The sequence below is a fragment of the Synchiropus splendidus genome, chromosome 10 (assembly GCF_027744825.2).
Source record: "Synchiropus splendidus isolate RoL2022-P1 chromosome 10, RoL_Sspl_1.0, whole genome shotgun sequence".
NCBI classification, from domain to species: Eukaryota; Metazoa; Chordata; class Actinopteri; order Syngnathiformes; family Callionymidae; genus Synchiropus; species Synchiropus splendidus.
This window is the reverse complement of record NC_071343.1, coordinates 15,005,216-15,022,695: the sequence shown is the minus strand read 5'-3', so window position 1 is coordinate 15,022,695 and position 17,480 is coordinate 15,005,216. Positions and strand designations below refer to the sequence as shown.

At 45.4% G+C, this 17,480-nt stretch overlaps 1 protein-coding gene across 1 annotated transcript; it reads left to right on the top strand.

The window, feature by feature from the left end:
- Positions 1-1,241: 1,241 nt before the first annotated feature.
- On the top strand, positions 1,242-16,051 carry LOC128766272 (transient receptor potential cation channel subfamily M member 2-like). The gene is made up of 33 exons (XM_053877793.1): positions 1,242-1,535; positions 1,993-2,066; positions 2,139-2,307; positions 2,368-2,548; positions 3,827-3,981; positions 4,292-4,472; positions 4,547-4,608; positions 4,676-4,876; positions 5,027-5,129; positions 5,256-5,377; positions 5,492-5,788; positions 5,961-6,095; positions 6,158-6,287; positions 6,367-6,512; positions 6,589-6,701; positions 8,367-8,438; positions 8,511-8,727; positions 8,794-8,912; positions 8,986-9,118; positions 9,182-9,353; positions 9,420-9,600; positions 9,668-9,849; positions 12,111-12,243; positions 12,657-12,687; positions 12,769-12,838; positions 12,921-13,054; positions 13,121-13,185; positions 13,262-13,291; positions 13,379-13,465; positions 13,528-13,606; positions 13,671-13,772; positions 13,862-13,978; positions 14,171-16,051. The coding sequence occupies exons 1-33, from the start codon at positions 1,437-1,439 to the stop codon at positions 14,285-14,287; spliced, it is 4,209 nt and encodes a 1,402-aa protein (XP_053733768.1). The 5' UTR covers positions 1,242-1,436; the 3' UTR covers positions 14,288-16,051.
- The last annotated feature ends 1,429 nt before the right edge of the window (positions 16,052-17,480 follow it).

Here is a 17,480-nt window from a genome sequence, read left to right as displayed (position 1 = left end):
AGTTGCGGTGACCGTAGACATGCATGATGGAATTGGTGAGTTTGAAATAGCTCTGTTAAACATCAGAGTGATAACAAAAGCCCTTCACTGTTTTCAAACCAGGTACAGTGACATCAATGGTATCGCAAGATTACTCTGGAGGAGCTGGGGAGGAGGTGAGTTGTGTGTCTTAGAGGGATAGTGGGGTTTAAATAAATGTAGACAGCCAGTCAACATGTGTCTCAGGAACATGGTATAAGATCTTCCCTCTTTCAGATCCACTTTAAATGAGTTTGAGACATAATGATGTTTTTTTTTATTTTTCACTTCAAGCACCACCAATGCCAACCTGGTCTCCTCAAAGTGTTCATGATGGACCTGACTGAAAGCTCGCCAGCTTCACTACCCAAACTCCAAAATGAGACGCTTCCCTGTGCCTGAGGAGAAGGTCCCATGGGAGGTACCTGCTTTCTGCTGAGTCTGCTCAGTTTGGATTCATGATTCGCCCTGTTATTCATCCTCCAGGTCAGCTTCAGCTCTTACATGCCAAGACGAAACTTAGATCTCTATTATCAGGTCTGGTGCTGCAGCCCAGTAGTTCAACTTCAGGTATTGAAGCAGCAAACTGAGAAGTGGCTGGATCCTAACTGTAAAACTCAACATATTAAACTCCATGTTCCACAGCTCACTCCCAGTGTTTCACCTCTCCACACCATCCCACAGTGCCCTCATTTGGCTTTTGGCATATAATAATAATTCAGGACAAAAATGGAATGCTTTTTTTTCAGTGCCTGTTACTTTGACATGGACTGAATGATGAAGGAAACCACGAGTGGGGTAAACTATGTGTTGAAACATATTGTATCTCTCTGTGTGCATGAAGAGACGTGAGAAACTCCGCTGTTGAACATTAACCCCACTTCCTGAACGTCACAAAAAAAAACTTCTCATCTATCACGTACGACTCACAGGCTTGCATCAATGCAAAGTCTACCACTGTGAACACTTCCACGATCAAGTGGCAGCAGCCGTAGACATGCACGAAGAAATCTGTGAGTTTGGAATCTGTTTAACATCACCAAAAAATGAATTGCATATTTTTACATTTCAGTTTGTATTCCTTTTTTATAATTATTTTGTTGAGAAAGACGACGCAATCATTTAAAAATGTCACTTATGTTAACTGAGAGTATATTATGTCAAGTGTTGGAGTTAAATAAGTTTGTAAACGGAGCACGGTTGTGGAGACAAGGGCACTTTTATTTACGCAGGAGGAGCAAAAAATGAGACAGAATTGTCAGAAGAGTAATATTCACGCTCTGACTTGTTTGTCCAATGAATTTTGATCAAATCTGCGTCGGGTGAACACATACGATAACATTTCCGAAGCTCTTAACACCCTGCATAACTTCTATAACGTGTCAAAATTATGAATATGAACTTAATGTGCCACAGTAATGAATTATGATTCATTTCTAGCGATGCTTCCTGAGGGTGATGGCAACTCTGCCAGCAAGCCGGAGCATCAGGGCACCAGTTTACCTTCATGTGAAGAGGTGAGTCTCAGCAGGAGCTTCCACTACTACCACTCTAACTGCTCTATTGTGTAAACACATTTTATTATCACCACTTACTGGTGGGAGGAAGCTCATGTTTTCAGACTGAACTTATTGTAGTTTGTGACCCCTTCTTTATTGGCGGTGGTGAGGAAGTGAAACCGAACCTTAGTTCAAGTGTTTTAACTGGCTTTTCCACTCAGTGTGTTTCTTAACATCATGGTGCATTCAGGAGCATGTTTCTAAATAGTTTCGAAATGTGCTGCTCATCGTCGGAGGTAATACCATTGCCGTTACAGTGGCATCACTTGCATGAAGTGCCGGAAACCTGCCTCCTCTATGGCAGTTCATCTCCTGCTGATCAGGACGGAGCCGACTCAACAGACACGGAGAAAAACAAAGCACCAGAGCTCATTTTTGAGTCCTTTAACAATCTCCTTCCTCACCCTCCTTCCAGGGCGGCGACCTGGCCAAGTGGATCAGAGACAAGATCTTCAAAAAGGAGTGTGTTTACTTCAACAAAGGAGCTGGGTAACAACTGTGTCTTTAACTGGCAGGGTCCAGTATGTGCTCTGAGCTCATCCGCTGTCATTTCTGCACTAGAGAGGGGGTTTGTAAGTGTGGCTACCTGAAGGAACTACACATGGAGGAAGCCATCAGAGCTGACAAATACGCAGGAGAGACGTGGAGCATAGACAGACATGTGCAAGAGTTCCCCACGGATGCTTTTGGGGACGTCACATTTGGTGGCTCCAGTCCAAAGCTCAGCAAGGTGAGCAGCAGTGCAGCAGTGACTGGCATCTCGTCTTTACACATGTTTCTGTCTTCGCAGTATGTCCGGGTGTCAGCAGACACCGATCCTGAGGTTTTGTTTCAACTCTTGACTGAACAGTGGAATCTTCCTCCACCCAAACTCCTGATCTCAGTGACTGGAGGGGCCAAGAACTTCTCCCAGAGGTCGAGTCTCAAGACCATGTTCCACAGAGGGCTCATCAAAGTCACCCAAATCACAGGTCAGTTCAAAAGCTGGGGAGGATCTTCCCAGCAGGTCGACAGCTTGCACTGCTGAGTTGTTAAGACTGGAGTGTACATCTGTCCTGACCACACACACCGGAGGTCTCTGCCTGGTGGTTCCCCTTCAGCGATGCGAAGAAGAAGCTAAGCGAGCCAAATGTCTGCTCCGGTTCCCTGCAAAGCTACAAGTGGTGTTCAAGGACAACTTGGTGGCCTACGCTGAGAGCAGCACTGCTCTCCCTCTCTGCGATGTCTTATAGTGAACTGTCGATCATTTTACTCCCTTCACTTTCCCGGGTTATGCAAATGACTAACCTTGGTTCTCACCGAAACCCAGCCAGATTAGACAGGAGAAGGAGGCAGCACGCAAGACTGGGGACAGGAACTGCTACAAGGAGTTGAAGTATCGGTTTCAGAGGGAACTGAAGAAAGCTAACCCCCTCCCCCATCATGGTGGACTTCAGAAGACTCACAGTTGCTCCATCCCCTCTCATGATCGCTGTGTCACCCATTTCCATTGTGGACTCCTTCTGCTTCCTGGGAACCACCATCACCGAGGACCTCAAATGGAAGCTGACCATCATGTCCCTCATCAGAAAGGCCCAGCAGAGAATGATCTTCTTGTGGCAGCTAAGGAAACTACGACTGCCGACAAAGTTGCTGATGGAGTTCTACACAGCCATCATCCAGACCATCCTCACCTCCTCTATCACCGTCTGGTACAGCAGCGCCATCGACAGGGACAAGAGCAGACTGCAGTGCGTTCTGCTGAGCGGCTGCAGCCTGCCTCCTCTTGACTTGTTGTGGTGGCTCAGGGGACCTGCGTACTAGATTCTTGGCTGGAAAGTGGAAGACTAGAACCAATGACAGTAAGGAGTACAACCTTTTGTAAACAAACAAAAATCCAACACAAACAACAGAGGAAACAAAGATGTCGCCACCAAAACCCAGAGTGAGATAACTGCAGAGGGGCGGGAAAAAAACCTGAAAATAGGCGAATCAAAGTCAAGCCTAAAAAGGGGGCGAACAAAAACGCTTTTGGCCCAAAAAATAGAAATTGCTCGGAGGTGGAAATACACACACACGAGGGAGAACAAACTGGAGAAACAGTGTTTCATGATTTAAGTTATGCTTCAACCAATGGAAAATCTTCATTTTCTTTATTCATTATCTATATTTATTTGGTGAATGTTTGCGACTCTGTTGCCGGCAACCTTGTTTGTCTTCATAAAACTTTGGTGAATCACTGGTTTGTTGTCTACTCTGGTTGTTTGCAGGTGCATGGATCATGACCGATGGCACTGACACTGGGGTGATGAGGCATGGTGGTCGCGCGGTGAAGGACTTTTCTCTGGGAAGTGATCAAGTGGTGACCATCGGTGTGGCGACATGGGGAATCATACACAACAGAGAGACCTTGGTGGACACTGAGGTACTGCAGACACTATTTGGTGTTGGTCAACCATCTTCCATGAAACTGAATGGGAAAAAAGTCACACCAGGCAACACTTTCGTTTTTAATGCAAGTTGATCTGGTAAAACACTGCATGCAGAATCCCATTTTATTCTGAAGCATCAACATGAAGACGGGGCTGGCAGCACAGGCACAAGGCCATGTGAGACATGGGTCAGGTGGCCCGGATGATCTTTGCAGGGGTTGATCAGTCATCCTCAGAATGTGCAATGACAGAGGGAGGTGGTTCAATTTAAACTATTTGTCTTGCTCATTGTGTTTCACGCAGGGACTTTTCCCAGCACATTACACGTTGGATGTTGCCAAACAGGGTCCCCTCTCCTGCCTGGACAGCAACCTCACCCACTTCCTGCTGGTGGATGATGGAACTCATGGCAGTTATGGTGGGACGATTGAACTGCGCTCCCGTCTGGTGAAGTGCATCTCAGAGAAACCTCTTGACAACACAGGTATAGAAGAACAAGCACACGTTGTAGTATCTTCTCACATGTGGTGCTAATCTTGCTCTTTTCTATATGCTCAGGCAACAGCTCGACTATTCCTGTGGTGTGTTTGATTTTGCATGGAGAACCACATACTTTAAATGTGAGTCATCAGCTCTCCAAATCTCCAGTTCTCTGGCCTTATCTGACTCTCACCTGTCCACTCACAGAGCATCTACAACGCCATGCTGAATGACACTCCCTGTGTGATCCTGGAGGGCTCGGGCAGAATAGCAGATGTCATCGCTCATGTTGCGCATATGCACCTGTCCAAAGTCACCATGAGCCTCATCCGTAAGCTGATGGTCAAGTTCTTCCCCAAAGAGTCGCAAGATTTTTCGGAACGGCAGATTATCGAGTGGACTAAGAAGGTAAGTTGACTTGTCATGTGACGATGCTCCTGTCTTTGGTCACTTTTTGACAAGTCTTGTGCCTCTGGGTTGATATGCTGTTACACATGTACCGGTATAAACCCTCCTTCATATGTCGTGGCCACAAATCAGTTGTGCTTCTCCTGACAGATCCAGGACATCATGAGAATGTCTCACCTGCTGACAGTGTTGAGAGTCAGTGAGAAAAATCAAGGCGAAATGGATGCAGCCATTCTGCAAGCTCTGTTTAAAGGTAAAGATGCTACAGTCAAGGGACCATTTACTGGCAAACCATCAATCACCCAGTGCTGCATGTCTGCTCCATCAATGCATTCACTTCACGCTGATGTTAATGTGTTGGTACATGGCTTTGTCACAGCATCAAGATACAATGAGCCTCAGGGAGCTGAAGTCTGGAAGCGTCAGCTGGAGCTCGCCATCGCGTGGAACCAAGTCGACATCGCTAAGAATGAGATCTTCACTGAAGAGAACCAGTGGACGGTGAGAGTCACTTTATACATACATATATAAACAGAAAGTCAAATAAATCAGATCCTAAGATCCTAAACACATGAACAAATGATAATGTTCACTTCATGGTCTTTCCTCCCTCAGTCCTCTGACCTCCACTCAGCCATGGTGTCAGCCCTGTTGGGGAACAAACCCCAGTTTGTGAAGCTGTTGCTGGAGAACGGTCTGATTTTGAGCAACTTCCTGGAGGAAGAGGACATGCTGTCTTATCTGTACACAAATATGCCCAGTTGCTTCTTCAAGGCCAAGTTGGACAAGATCCCACAAGATGATTGTAAAATGCACCACGTGTCGGAAGAGGTGTGCCACTTTTTAGGCATCTTCAGTCAGCCTCTCTATCCCACAAAACAGTTCAGCATGTCTGTGGATGAAACGCCATCGGTAAGTTCGTCTTCGGCCTCTTCTTACTTCATGTATTTGTCAACATTTGTTTGACTAGTCATGAGACACAGACAATACTCTGGAACCCCTTTAGTGGAAAAACCTTTGAGCCAATTCAAACTTAGTAAAGCGGGCCCAAAGTGAGTACAATTTCTCAACATAGTCTCTCCAGCTCTCCAGACATAAGTCAGGAATTCGCCTGCTGATGGAGGAGGACATTCAGGCTCCATGGCATCCGGCCAGAGATCTATTCCTGTGGGCCGTCGTCCAGTCCAACAAGGAGCTGGCTGAGATTGCTTGGGAGCAGGTAGCAGACTGAAACTGTTTCAGACTGCTCTTAGCAGTAGATGAATGTATCTGTTTGTGCAGTGCAGAGACTGCATATGCGCCGCTCTGGCTGCCAGTAAGATCTTGAAGAAAATGTCAATAGAAGGAAGTGATGCTGACGAGGCGGAGGACATGAGGCTGCTGGCCAGACACTATGAGCAACATGCCATCGGTAACAACTCTTGAGAATGGTGTTAACAGAGGAGTCAGCTTTGATGTTCGCAACACGTGTTTGTTTGTGTGCGTCAAAGGTTTGTTCACTCAGTGTTACAACAGTGATGAGCAGCTCGCAAAGAAGCTGTTGGTGCGTGAGTCTCCGTTTTGGGGCAGAACAACTTGCCTGCGTCTCGCTCTGAGGGCGGATAATAAAAACTTTGTGGCTCTGACAGGAGTTCAGGTGAACTACACAGTATATTGAAATCTTTAAACGTGTATCCAATGTCAGGTTAATGATAATAATCATTGTATTCCAGGCTCATCTGACTCAGATCTGGTGTGGAGAACTGTCTGTGGACAATCCTGTGTGGAGAGTTTTCATCTGCATGATCTTCTTCCCACTCATATACACCGGCTTCCTGAAGTACCGGTGAGTGAGTGGAGGAGATCCTGCAGTCCAGTCAGTGGCTTCCAGCTCTGTATTGTAGCATAAAAGCATCTGTGACATTTGCTTATTCCATGTTTTAAGTGACTTTTCTTCACTTTTCTTACTCTCAGTACTGAAACAGCAGCAAAACGTGCTGCAGAGCAGGATAGTACAGCAGGCATAGACACAGTACTATTGTATTATCATCTCATGTAAGGTATTCAAAATGACCTATAGGAGTCTTAAATGCAGTCTTTCACCCTCCCAGACTCATACAAGATGGTATGCATTTCTTAAATCGAGCTTAGAGAAGATGGTGGCCTGATTTAGTGGTTCGAAGGAGGGGTCCATCAAGTGCAGAGGATACCGATTCTTAATAGTGATATCATTAAGACCCCTAGAATCTACATACAGTGGAAGGGAACCATCTTTCTTAGATACAAAGAGAAACCCTGCCCCAAGAGGCGAGGAAAAGGGCCGAATGAAACCTGCAGCCAGGGAGTCGTTTATGTAATCTTCAAGGGCTTCTCTTTCAGTGCGGGAGACATTATACAACCTGCAAGAGGGAAGATGTGCCCCCGGAATTAGTTCTATGGAACAATAATAAGGTCGATGCGCCAGCAGTCAAAAGGCTTCGTCTTTGCTGAACACCTCACTAAGGTCATGATAGCAGGGAGGAATGGAGGAGAGAGCACAGAGACGTATTCTTTCGAGGTGAAAATGGAGACGAACGAAGACAATGAACATGAAAAGAGAAAACCAGGAAGCCACGCAGAGCAAATAGACTAAGAAAGGCAGAACACAAAACTCAGAGCACCAGGGTTTGGAAAGAGTGAACAAAAGATAAATCAACAGACGGATAAAATGAAGGACGGATTGAGAGCAAGCGAGGTACCAGTGGTACAATTGAAGGCGATCTGGCACACGCTGCTGGAGTCCAGGTGTTCTAATGCTCAGGTGATTTGAGGATAATTGATAATTGACTCCAGGCGTGCGCCGCAAAACAGGAAGGAAGGAGTGAGACACAAAACGGGAATCATGGGACAAAATAAAAGCCGATCATGACAGAAAATAACAGGTGCGATGGCACCTGGGTTCCGTACGGTGGTGTAGTCTACGTGATACACAGGCACGATATGCTGCACACCCACTGGGAAAGTGAGCAATTTTCATAAACCTATCATGGGATCCAGCGTCAACACTGAAAATAAAAAGCCGGCAAACTTCGAGGAGGTCCTGTCTGCACTCTGCAACAGCACCAAGCACATATCGCCGGGAAAGCCAGAGCACTGCGTGAAAGCGCCCGGAATACACACAAAGGATGACGGAAGGTTCCGGGAATGCCCGAGTTTCAGCACACACAGTGTCGGGAACTCGTGGACAAGAAATCTCCACTGACAAGCTATTTTTCATTATTAGTGCCAACATAGTGTCATTCGTTAGTACTACTTATTGGTTTTAAAGTACGTTTCTGCCTTGTAATAAGTTGATAACATAACCAGTGAAAGAACGCTCTCTAGATAATACATGGGTTAGTGAGTGTGACGTGCTCATGAACCTTTGCTTTGAGACAGGTGTCGCTCCAGGACGCACCGCTAGACTACACCACTGGTTCCACACTTCTCCAAACCAACAGACAACAATAAATGGATTGTTTTGTGATTCCAGACGAGATGAAATAGCCCGCGAGGAGAAAAAAAAGAATAAGCTGGAGGTGAAGGCAAGAAAGTCACGTGACCAGTGAGTAAATACTGAATTATGCTGAAATATAAAACTATTAGTATGTGAATTGACGTGAAGCTGTTTCTGCAGAGAGCCCACAAACACATCCTCGTTGGGTTGCTGGTCCAGACTAGTGGGCCTGTACGATTCCCCTCAGGTCAAGTTCTACTGGAGCATCGTGTCTTACTTTGGCTTCCTCTTCCTGTTCTCTGTGGTGCTGATGATGGACTTCCAGGTCACACCCTCAACTGCAGAGCTTCTGTTGTATGTTTGGCTGCTGTCCCTGCTCTTTGAGGAGGTCAGGGAGGTAAGTTGAGAAAAGTTACATGGGTTTTGTGTTGCACCGTTTGAAGAACTGTCTCTTTGATCTTAGCTCTTTTCCGACCCAGATGGATTTGGGTTTCAAAAGAGAGTCAAAATGTACATCAATGATGCTTGGAACATTATAGATGTTTTGTCCATTGCCCTTTTCTTCCTTGGCCTGGCATTCCGGTACGTTTCCCTCCCACCTGATTCACAAGTGACCTTTACCCTTGATCATTAAGTGTTGTCTTGGCTATTCCAGTCTGACCACAGTGCTCTTCTACGCCGGCAAGATCATCCTCTGTATCGACTTTGTGGTCTTCTGCCTCCGTCTCATGGCCATCTTCACCATCAGCAAAACCCTTGGACCAAAGATCATCATCCTCAAGAAAATGGTTAGTCGGAGTTAACATGTGCTTTTAGGTGTTGTTTTTCCATGATCAAATTCTGTTTTCTAGATGATGGACGTGTTCTTCTTCATGTTCCTGCTGAGTATCTGGGTGGTGGCCTATGGTGTCGCCAAGCAAGGAGTCCTCATCCACAACGACAATCGACTGGACTGGATTCTGAGGGGAGCAGTTTTTGAGCCGTACCTCATCATATATGGGAACTTCCCCACGAACATTGACTGTAAGTACACTGGAGTCTCCTCTTCATACAGGTCACACTAAATGAGCTTGTGTGTGGCCCCAACAGATGCTGGATTCAATATAAATTCCTGTAGCATGAATGGGACTGATCCTCTGAAACCAAAGTGCCCAGTGCTGACTGAAGACCAGACGCCCGCTTTCCCTGAGTGGCTGACCATCATCATGTTGTGTGTTTACTTGCTCTTTGCCAACATCCTGCTCCTCAATTTGCTCATAGCCATCTTCAAGTAGGTCCTCGTCTTCCTCGTCTGTTGGCCCCGCTTCACCACACATGCCTCTAATTCCTCTGTACAGCTTCACGTTCCAGGAAGTTCAAGACAACACAGACAGAATATGGAAGTTCCAAAGATACGAGCTGATCAGAGAGTACCACAGCCGCCCTGCTGCTGCTCCGGCCTTCATCATCCTCAGCCACATCTACCTCTTTATCAGGGGCGTGATTCTGCGAATGCCAGGCTTCCAACCCAAAGACTTCAGTAAGTCCCATTTATGAGGTGTGATCTGCACCGGAGCTTCGGCATACATTGTGAAGGGACCCTACATTTGAAGAGTTATCTGCAGTGTAAGCAAGATGAAAGGTGAATGTAACACATAGCGTCACGTCAAACGATGATGTTCTCCAATTCTGAGTAATTTATTCATTTATGCAGGATTCATTCAACCACAAATCACGCTTCATACAACATGTATCCTAATATATATGTCCATATGAGAAGAAACGTTCCAACTAACACATAATATTGAATGAATCGACAGAGATTGTATTTCTTAGCACCTAAAGGCTATTTTGAAAGGGACACAGTAGCAAGAGCAGGCTTTTAGCGAGGATTTTGAAACAGGGCATCCAAAACCCCGCCCCCAAATCATAACCCCGCCCCTAACCCCACCCCCTCGCGGCACTCCACGTAAACGACTGACAACTAACAACTTACTTTGTAAAAAACCAAGCTGTAAACATCTATTCGTTCCAAAATAACTTGATAAATAATAAATAAGCATTTGAGTCAAAGGACAAACATTAACAGACATGAACCCAGTAACTGTTGCCACAGTAACACTTGATTTTTTCCCATACTACGAGCAATTGTGTGTCCAGCCTTGTGTCTACATCTTTTTTCATATTGTAGCGTCGGCTGGGAGTCACAAAAAACAGCCGTTCTGTAGTTGACAACCTTCTTTTTAATTCCGTCAAACTCTGCGGCTTGGTCTCACAGAAACAACAGCAGCTCCTGACTCTCTTCAACAACTCGAAACAAAACTCCCTCTCCCCTTCAGCGCAGCCCCTCGCTCCACCCCCACTCACCCGTCACCACTGAACCCTTAAAGGAACAGCATAAACATCAACCCAGAACGTTACAATATATTTATGCAAGATAAGCATGCAGTTGTATCAGCTCTGATGGTTTTCTAAACTTTCACAACCACAACTTTCATTCATTCAAACAATACAAATATATCGCTTGGTTAAATAATGGCCGCTGGGATGCAGGGGGGCGTGGAGGGGAGCACCAAATATTCCTCTGATAACAAAGCAATACGTTTGTTTTGTGAGTGATTGTTTTAAGTTTGGAACCTATCTGCGGTTTCCTCATGTCATCAGTGTCAGACATCCCATCAACAGCAGCACGCTTCGATGCCGCAACTCTGCGACAAGATGTACATCACCGCAAGATTACGGCGGTAAACAAATATGGCGACCGCAATGGCCAAAATACGGTTGCGAGAGGGTCGAGAATGCACACTTGGATCGTGAAATTAGCGGGCGGAAACACAATTTAATGTAAACCAGTGAGATGAAACTATGAGTTGTACAGCCACTACTAATACGTTTAGGGCGTCCTGCTGGGTTTTGAGTGCTGGAGGGCGTCCATTTTTTCCATGTTTTGCAGTTGAAGACGCCCTCCAGCAAAAAGCCTGAGCATGAGGGGAAGGTGGAAGTAGTCTTTTATGTACATCATGCACTCTGCATTTTGAAACCTGAGAACAATTATGCATTGAGTGTCGGAGCGAACAGTGAGTATACATGAAATCAGTGGAGGAAGATGCACAGAGCAAGTTTTTCATCCCCAACTGCACCGTTGAAGTGCACCGCATTCAGTTTCCGGAACTCAAATTAGATTTGTACAAGCCTGCACATAAGAAAACTCCTGGACAAAGGTCATGACCAACTCACTCGTCTGTTCCGTCGTCTCTCACCGAGAGTTCAAACTCAGCTTTTCCGACCGCAAACCGCCAGACTGAAGCTGCAGCTGAAGACACGCGGAGGCGAGGGTGTCTCGGGAAGGTCCCGCCCTCCTGGCTTCCAATTGGCTAGACGGAATGCCTCTCCACCACCCCGTCCCACCAACTGTGACCTTAATTGACTTCAAACCGACTTATTTAACGGATGGATGAACAACTTAGCATAAAAGACCGACCTTAGCTGTCGAGCCTGCCGCGAATGTGAGACGACGTTTTCTAAAGCCAATCGGTGGAGAGCGATTCTAGCCAATCAGAGGCCGATGGGGGCGGTACCTTCCTACCATCGCATGCTTGGTAAAATCTTGTGACTCTCATGTTCATTGGTATAATATATAATAATATATAAATATAATGTAATAATATATACTATAATATGGTATAATATAACTATTTTGTGTTTTGCCAGGTTGTAAATCAGCTCATAACATCGTGGTTTATTGTCAAATCTTTCATGAAAGAGTTTCTAATGTTGTTTTACTCCAAATGTCTGGTTCAGAAGACACGCTGCCCAAGAAGGAGGAGGAGGAGCTGCTGACCTGGGAGGCCCTGATGAGGGACAGGTACCTGCTGTCTTCCCAGCAGCAGCAGCGTCAGACTGTTGAGCAGCGCGTGGAGGATACAGCGCTGAGGTCTGGACTGCAAGTATAGATGCGAGCTGCGCCCAGCAGGGGGAGCACTAATAGTGTCAAATCACTCACCAAACTAAACACATTGTTTTCCAACTGATACATTGATCTAAATGCAAATGTTAAACCGTGTTTACAGAGTGACCTGAGCAAAAACAATTATTTTGACTGCAAATATATTCCTTTAGAATGATAGCGACAGCCGCCACTGTTTTTAAACCAAATACAAACACATTGACGTCTATAGCATCAGGATTACTGGGAGGGACTGAGGAGGAGTTGAGTATCTTAAAGGGGTAACTTAAATACACGCCTAATATAAGTCAAAGTGCAGGATGAATCGAACCATGTGACCAGTTTAACAAGCTAACTTCAGTCTCACAGTGAGTCAAAAAGGTGTTTCTCTTTCTTCTCAGGGTGGCGGTGATGAGTGAGCGACTGGAGCAGGTAGATTTTAGTTTGTTCCTGCCTTAAACAGCAGCCTGATCTCAGTTTGTGTTTTTATTCCTTTATTCTTTGTTTGTTCAGTCTACAGCTGCACTGCAGAGCATCCTGGAGACTCTGAGGTCTGCAGGGTTTCCAGCCAAAGATCCACATGGTTTGACATCCATATTCTTCAGATCCACTTCAGATGACTTTGTTACAAAATGAGACTCTTTTTTTTTTTCATTTCAATGAAGCACCACCAACGCCAACCAGGTATTTCCATGATGGACCAGACTCAGCCATTGTCCATGTGAAAGCTCGCCAGCTTCACTACCCAAACTCCAAAATGAGACGCTTCCCTGTGCCTGAGGAGAAGGTCCCATGGGAGGTACCTGCTTTTCTGCTGAGTCTGCTCAGTTTGGATTCATGATTCGCCCTGTTATTCATCCTCCAGGTCAGCTTCAGCTCTTACATGCCGACTGATTTCACACCTGAGGAGAGTGGAGACGTGGTGGACAGGTATGATCTGAGTGAGAGGAATCTGATCTCAGCTGGGATTATTGTTTTCAGATGATGAGGTTCTCCCCATCCACAGATCTGCAAATGAGCTCCCGGATAAGTACAGGTAACAAAAAATGCACCGTTGTTGCTTGTGTTCAACAGCTTTAGTTGAACTAGTAAATGTGTGAACCAACCTTCTCTTCTGAACCAGAAACCCAGGGGGAAGGACAGGCATTAAAGGAAGAGGTGCTTTAAGCTGTTTGGGCCCGAATCTTTGCACTGATGTTGTCGTAACACGGTAGGTGATATGTAGTAAGGTAACTGTATAAGTCAGATGTTCTGATGCTGTTTGAATTCCAGCTGGAGAGATGGTGAGCCGTCTGTTCTGGAGTTTCTGGGAATTCAGGATGACATCCGGAGGACCTTGGAACTCCCTGGAGTAGGTTGAGCTTTATACTGGCCATTTTTCTGAAGCCATTCCATCACACTGATCTCCTTATTAGGGACCGGTCCAGTCACCTGATCAACTGCCGGAGCGCTTGAAGAGAAGCATGGGGATTCCACTGTATGAGAAAGTCAACCAGAGATTATCGACAGCAGCAAAGGTTGATGAGATGTTTTTATTTCAGCTTCTGTTGCTGGAGTTTAAACTGACCAGAGTTGTCAGCCAGGTGACTCGTGTGTTTGGGTGCAGGTGTTTGAAGGCTATGTTGACGACAGTAGGAACACAGATAATGCCTGGGTGGAGAGCGTCGTCCTGAACCTTCACCTGGACTGGTCCGCTGTAGAAGATGTTGAAATCATAAACATGGTGAGTGCAGTTTGATTCCAATACTATCAAGCATGTGATGTTGGACAGTCATCCAAAGTGTTTTCACCTCAACATGTGATATTGATGTCAGTGTTGCATTCTTCACATGGATGAATAGAAGGGCTGAGCAAACTGTTCTACCATCAGTCTGTATCGGGATCAGATTCACCCCTCGATTCTTCTTTTTTTCAGATTGCCGACAGCAATGGCTCCCTCAAGTGGAAGGACATCAGCAGCAAAACTGGACTCAGTTCAAACCAGAGTGATGCTCTTCAGAGGGTTGCAGAGAGACACAACAAGAAATGTTGATCTTGATCTTCATCAGGTTTTTATGCGATGCAGCCTCGTAGTTCAAATTCAGGTATTGAAGTCCTCAGAGCCATAATGATGCACTGTGCTGTGTAAACCCACGGTCAGAAATACAGGTGACACAATAATCTCCATCCCCATCAAGACAAGTGTCATCATAACTGAAAGGACTGTGACTATGGGTTGAGCATTTATCATTTTATTGACGGTGTTTACCTTCATTTCTCTTATGCTGGACCTGATGTATAATCTGTTTGTTGGTGACTGTGTCAGCTGGCTGTTCAGTCCACCAAACTACATTGTAAATGCTTTCATCAAACCTTGAAATCTACCTGCGTTTGGAGCACATTGTGTGTCATAAACAATATAATTAATATATATAATAAAATGTTTTCTCACTACCATGAAATCTCCACATTCTAGGACGAGGTGTACGACATCCTTTGATTCTTCGTGTTAGGGTTAGGGTTAGGGTTAGCAGGGTAACTGGCGTAACCCTTCTTACCCTTTTGCAGTAGGAAACCATAAAGATATTGTACCAGATCAGAAAGCATTCAGTTCCTTATAGCCAGCGGTGCACCTCAATAAAAGACACATACAATGTTTGTTAAAACCTTAGTAGACAATTAGGAAAAATAAAGATTTCACAGAGCTGGTGAATTGGACACAGCGACAGTGATCTTGTGAGTCGATGGTGGGATGTGCATCCAACCCGAAGAATCAACAATCCTTTGATGGCAACTGAAAAGAAAAAAACTTCTGAACTAAGCAGGCCAGGAGATGTACAAAATGTCAATCAACGTCCGTTACATAATACTCCAAATAAGTTTCAAATAAGTCTCTGGTAGTTATAAACAACTATCTAAATGTCAAATAATTTAGCAGTACAACAAAAGAAAATCCAAATTTAATTTACTGTGATGACACCGTAAGGTAGATTGAAATAAATTTCACACATACATCAAATGACTGACTCAATCATTCTCTCCATTAACATTCTGAAACACACAGTTACACACCTTCTTCTCACTGCTGCGGAACAGCAAGAGAAACCTCCACAACTATACTTACTAACATACATTCTCATCAGTCATAGACACATAAAAGAAAATTCACCAAAACAACACAGACAACACTCATAAAATCACTCGGTTCACATCCACAGCACGTCCATTATCAACCGTTCTATTTCCTACGTGCTCCGACCTCTTGGTTTAACCACTCCGAAGCCCCACATCCCTCCTGAGAATTGATTGTCTAAACTGTCCACCAGGTAGGCTCCACCTCTCCCAATAAAATCCACTGTTCACCACCATTTGTCCCCTTTTGTCACTCTGAGGTGCGAGGAAAGCGACTTGCGCTACTTGCCACACTTTTTTGGAGGAAGGAGATTTGCATGATTGACACACTGCTTCAACTGTTTGGGGGCCCAGCACATTTTGGCGTTCGACTCTTGTGCTGCGTGTGTTGACCTCACTGTAGAAGAGCGCTGAAAAAGGGAGGCTCTCCGCTCGTGTTTTTTTGCGGCTTCGTCGGGCAGGTCGAGCTGCTGGAACCTGTCTCGTCTCAGCCCAAGGGCAAGGGGTAAGCAGCCTTAGGTGAAGCCCTGGGACCAGCTCCATCCACTGGCGTTCGCTGCAATAAAAAATCTAAGAAGTATTCTCTGTCTGGTGATTCATGTACTGTTGAACATACTCTTGCTTTGTTTGACGGGGTTTCACATGGTTCGTTTTTGGTCGGGGTTTTGTAAGGCCTAATGCTGTGGTTCCTGAATTACGACGTGTCTGCATCGACTCTTCTGGTGCTTCAGAAAGAGCGGTCGGCAATTTTGTCCCTCCTCCAGTGAAACCTGTGCAGGGAAACCTGCGACTCCGGTCAGTCAAGTAGCCATTTTGTTACTGGGATATGACATCGGGATCGGTGGCCCATTCGGTCTTGCAGACTGTTCCAGGGCCACCTTGAAGTGAGTCGTTCTGTTTAAGTGGTTGGCCTTTTCGACTCGGGTGAGGGCCATGCTGGGAGGGGACCCATCCCTACTGGGTTAGCCGAGGTGTTAAACCAATATAGCGAGGCCTGTTAGCGTTTGGAGCATGTATGACATACAAATAATAGTCACTGAACGTAACTTCAGTTCTATGAATACGTGCAGCGCCCTTTAACAGTCTGCCCAGCAGGCCCTGTTCTCCCTGAGTTTCCAAAAGGAGACGAATGGTGCTTAACAGGGGGATTTATTGGGAGAGGTGGAGCCTACCTGGGCGGAGAGTCAATTCTCAGGCGCAAGGCGGAGCCCCAGAGTGGTTAAACCCGTTAAGCCCGTTCAGTCCAGTCAAGGTGTTAAGCGCTCAAGAAAATAATGAAAATAATATATTTATGTCTTGATCTGATTTACTGTTGCTTTAAACTAAAATAACAATCACTGATCTAAGACCTAATGATGGAAGCAGAAATCATGGTTCACTGTTTCAAATGTTGTTGACTGGACAGAAAGGAAACCATAAATGTGGTCATCTACAACATGTGCGTCAGCACATATCTCTGTGCGCATGAAGCGACGTGAGAAAATCCAGTTAACGTTAACCTCACTTCCTGAATGTCATCTGTTATGCAGTCACACGTTTGCCTCAAAGTCTATTGTTCAACTTTAATGTTTCGATGCTTAAGTTGCGGTGACCGTAGACATGCATGATGGCATTGGTGAGTTTGAAATAGCTCTGTTAAACATCAGAGTGATAACAAAAGCCCTTCACTGTTTTCAAACCAGGTACAGTGACATCAATGGTATCGCAAGATTACTCTGGAGGAGCTGGGGAGGAGGTGAGTTGTGTGTCTTAGAGGGATAGTGGGGTTTAAATAAATGTAGACAGCCAGTCAACATGTGTCTCAGGAACATGGTATAAGATCTTCCCTCTTTCAGATCCACTTTAAATGAGTTTGAGACATAATGATGTTTTTTTTTATTTTTCATTTCAAGCACCACCAATGCCAACCTGGTCTCCTCAAAGTGTTCATGATGGACCTGACTGAAAGCTCGCCAGCTTCACTACCCAAACTCCAAAATGAGACGCTTCCCTGTGCCTGAGGAGAAGGTCCCATGGGAGGTACCTGCTTTCTGCTGAGTCTGCTCAGTTTGGATTCATGATTCGCCCTGTTATTCATCCTCCAGGTCAGCTTCAGCTCTTACATGCCAAGACGA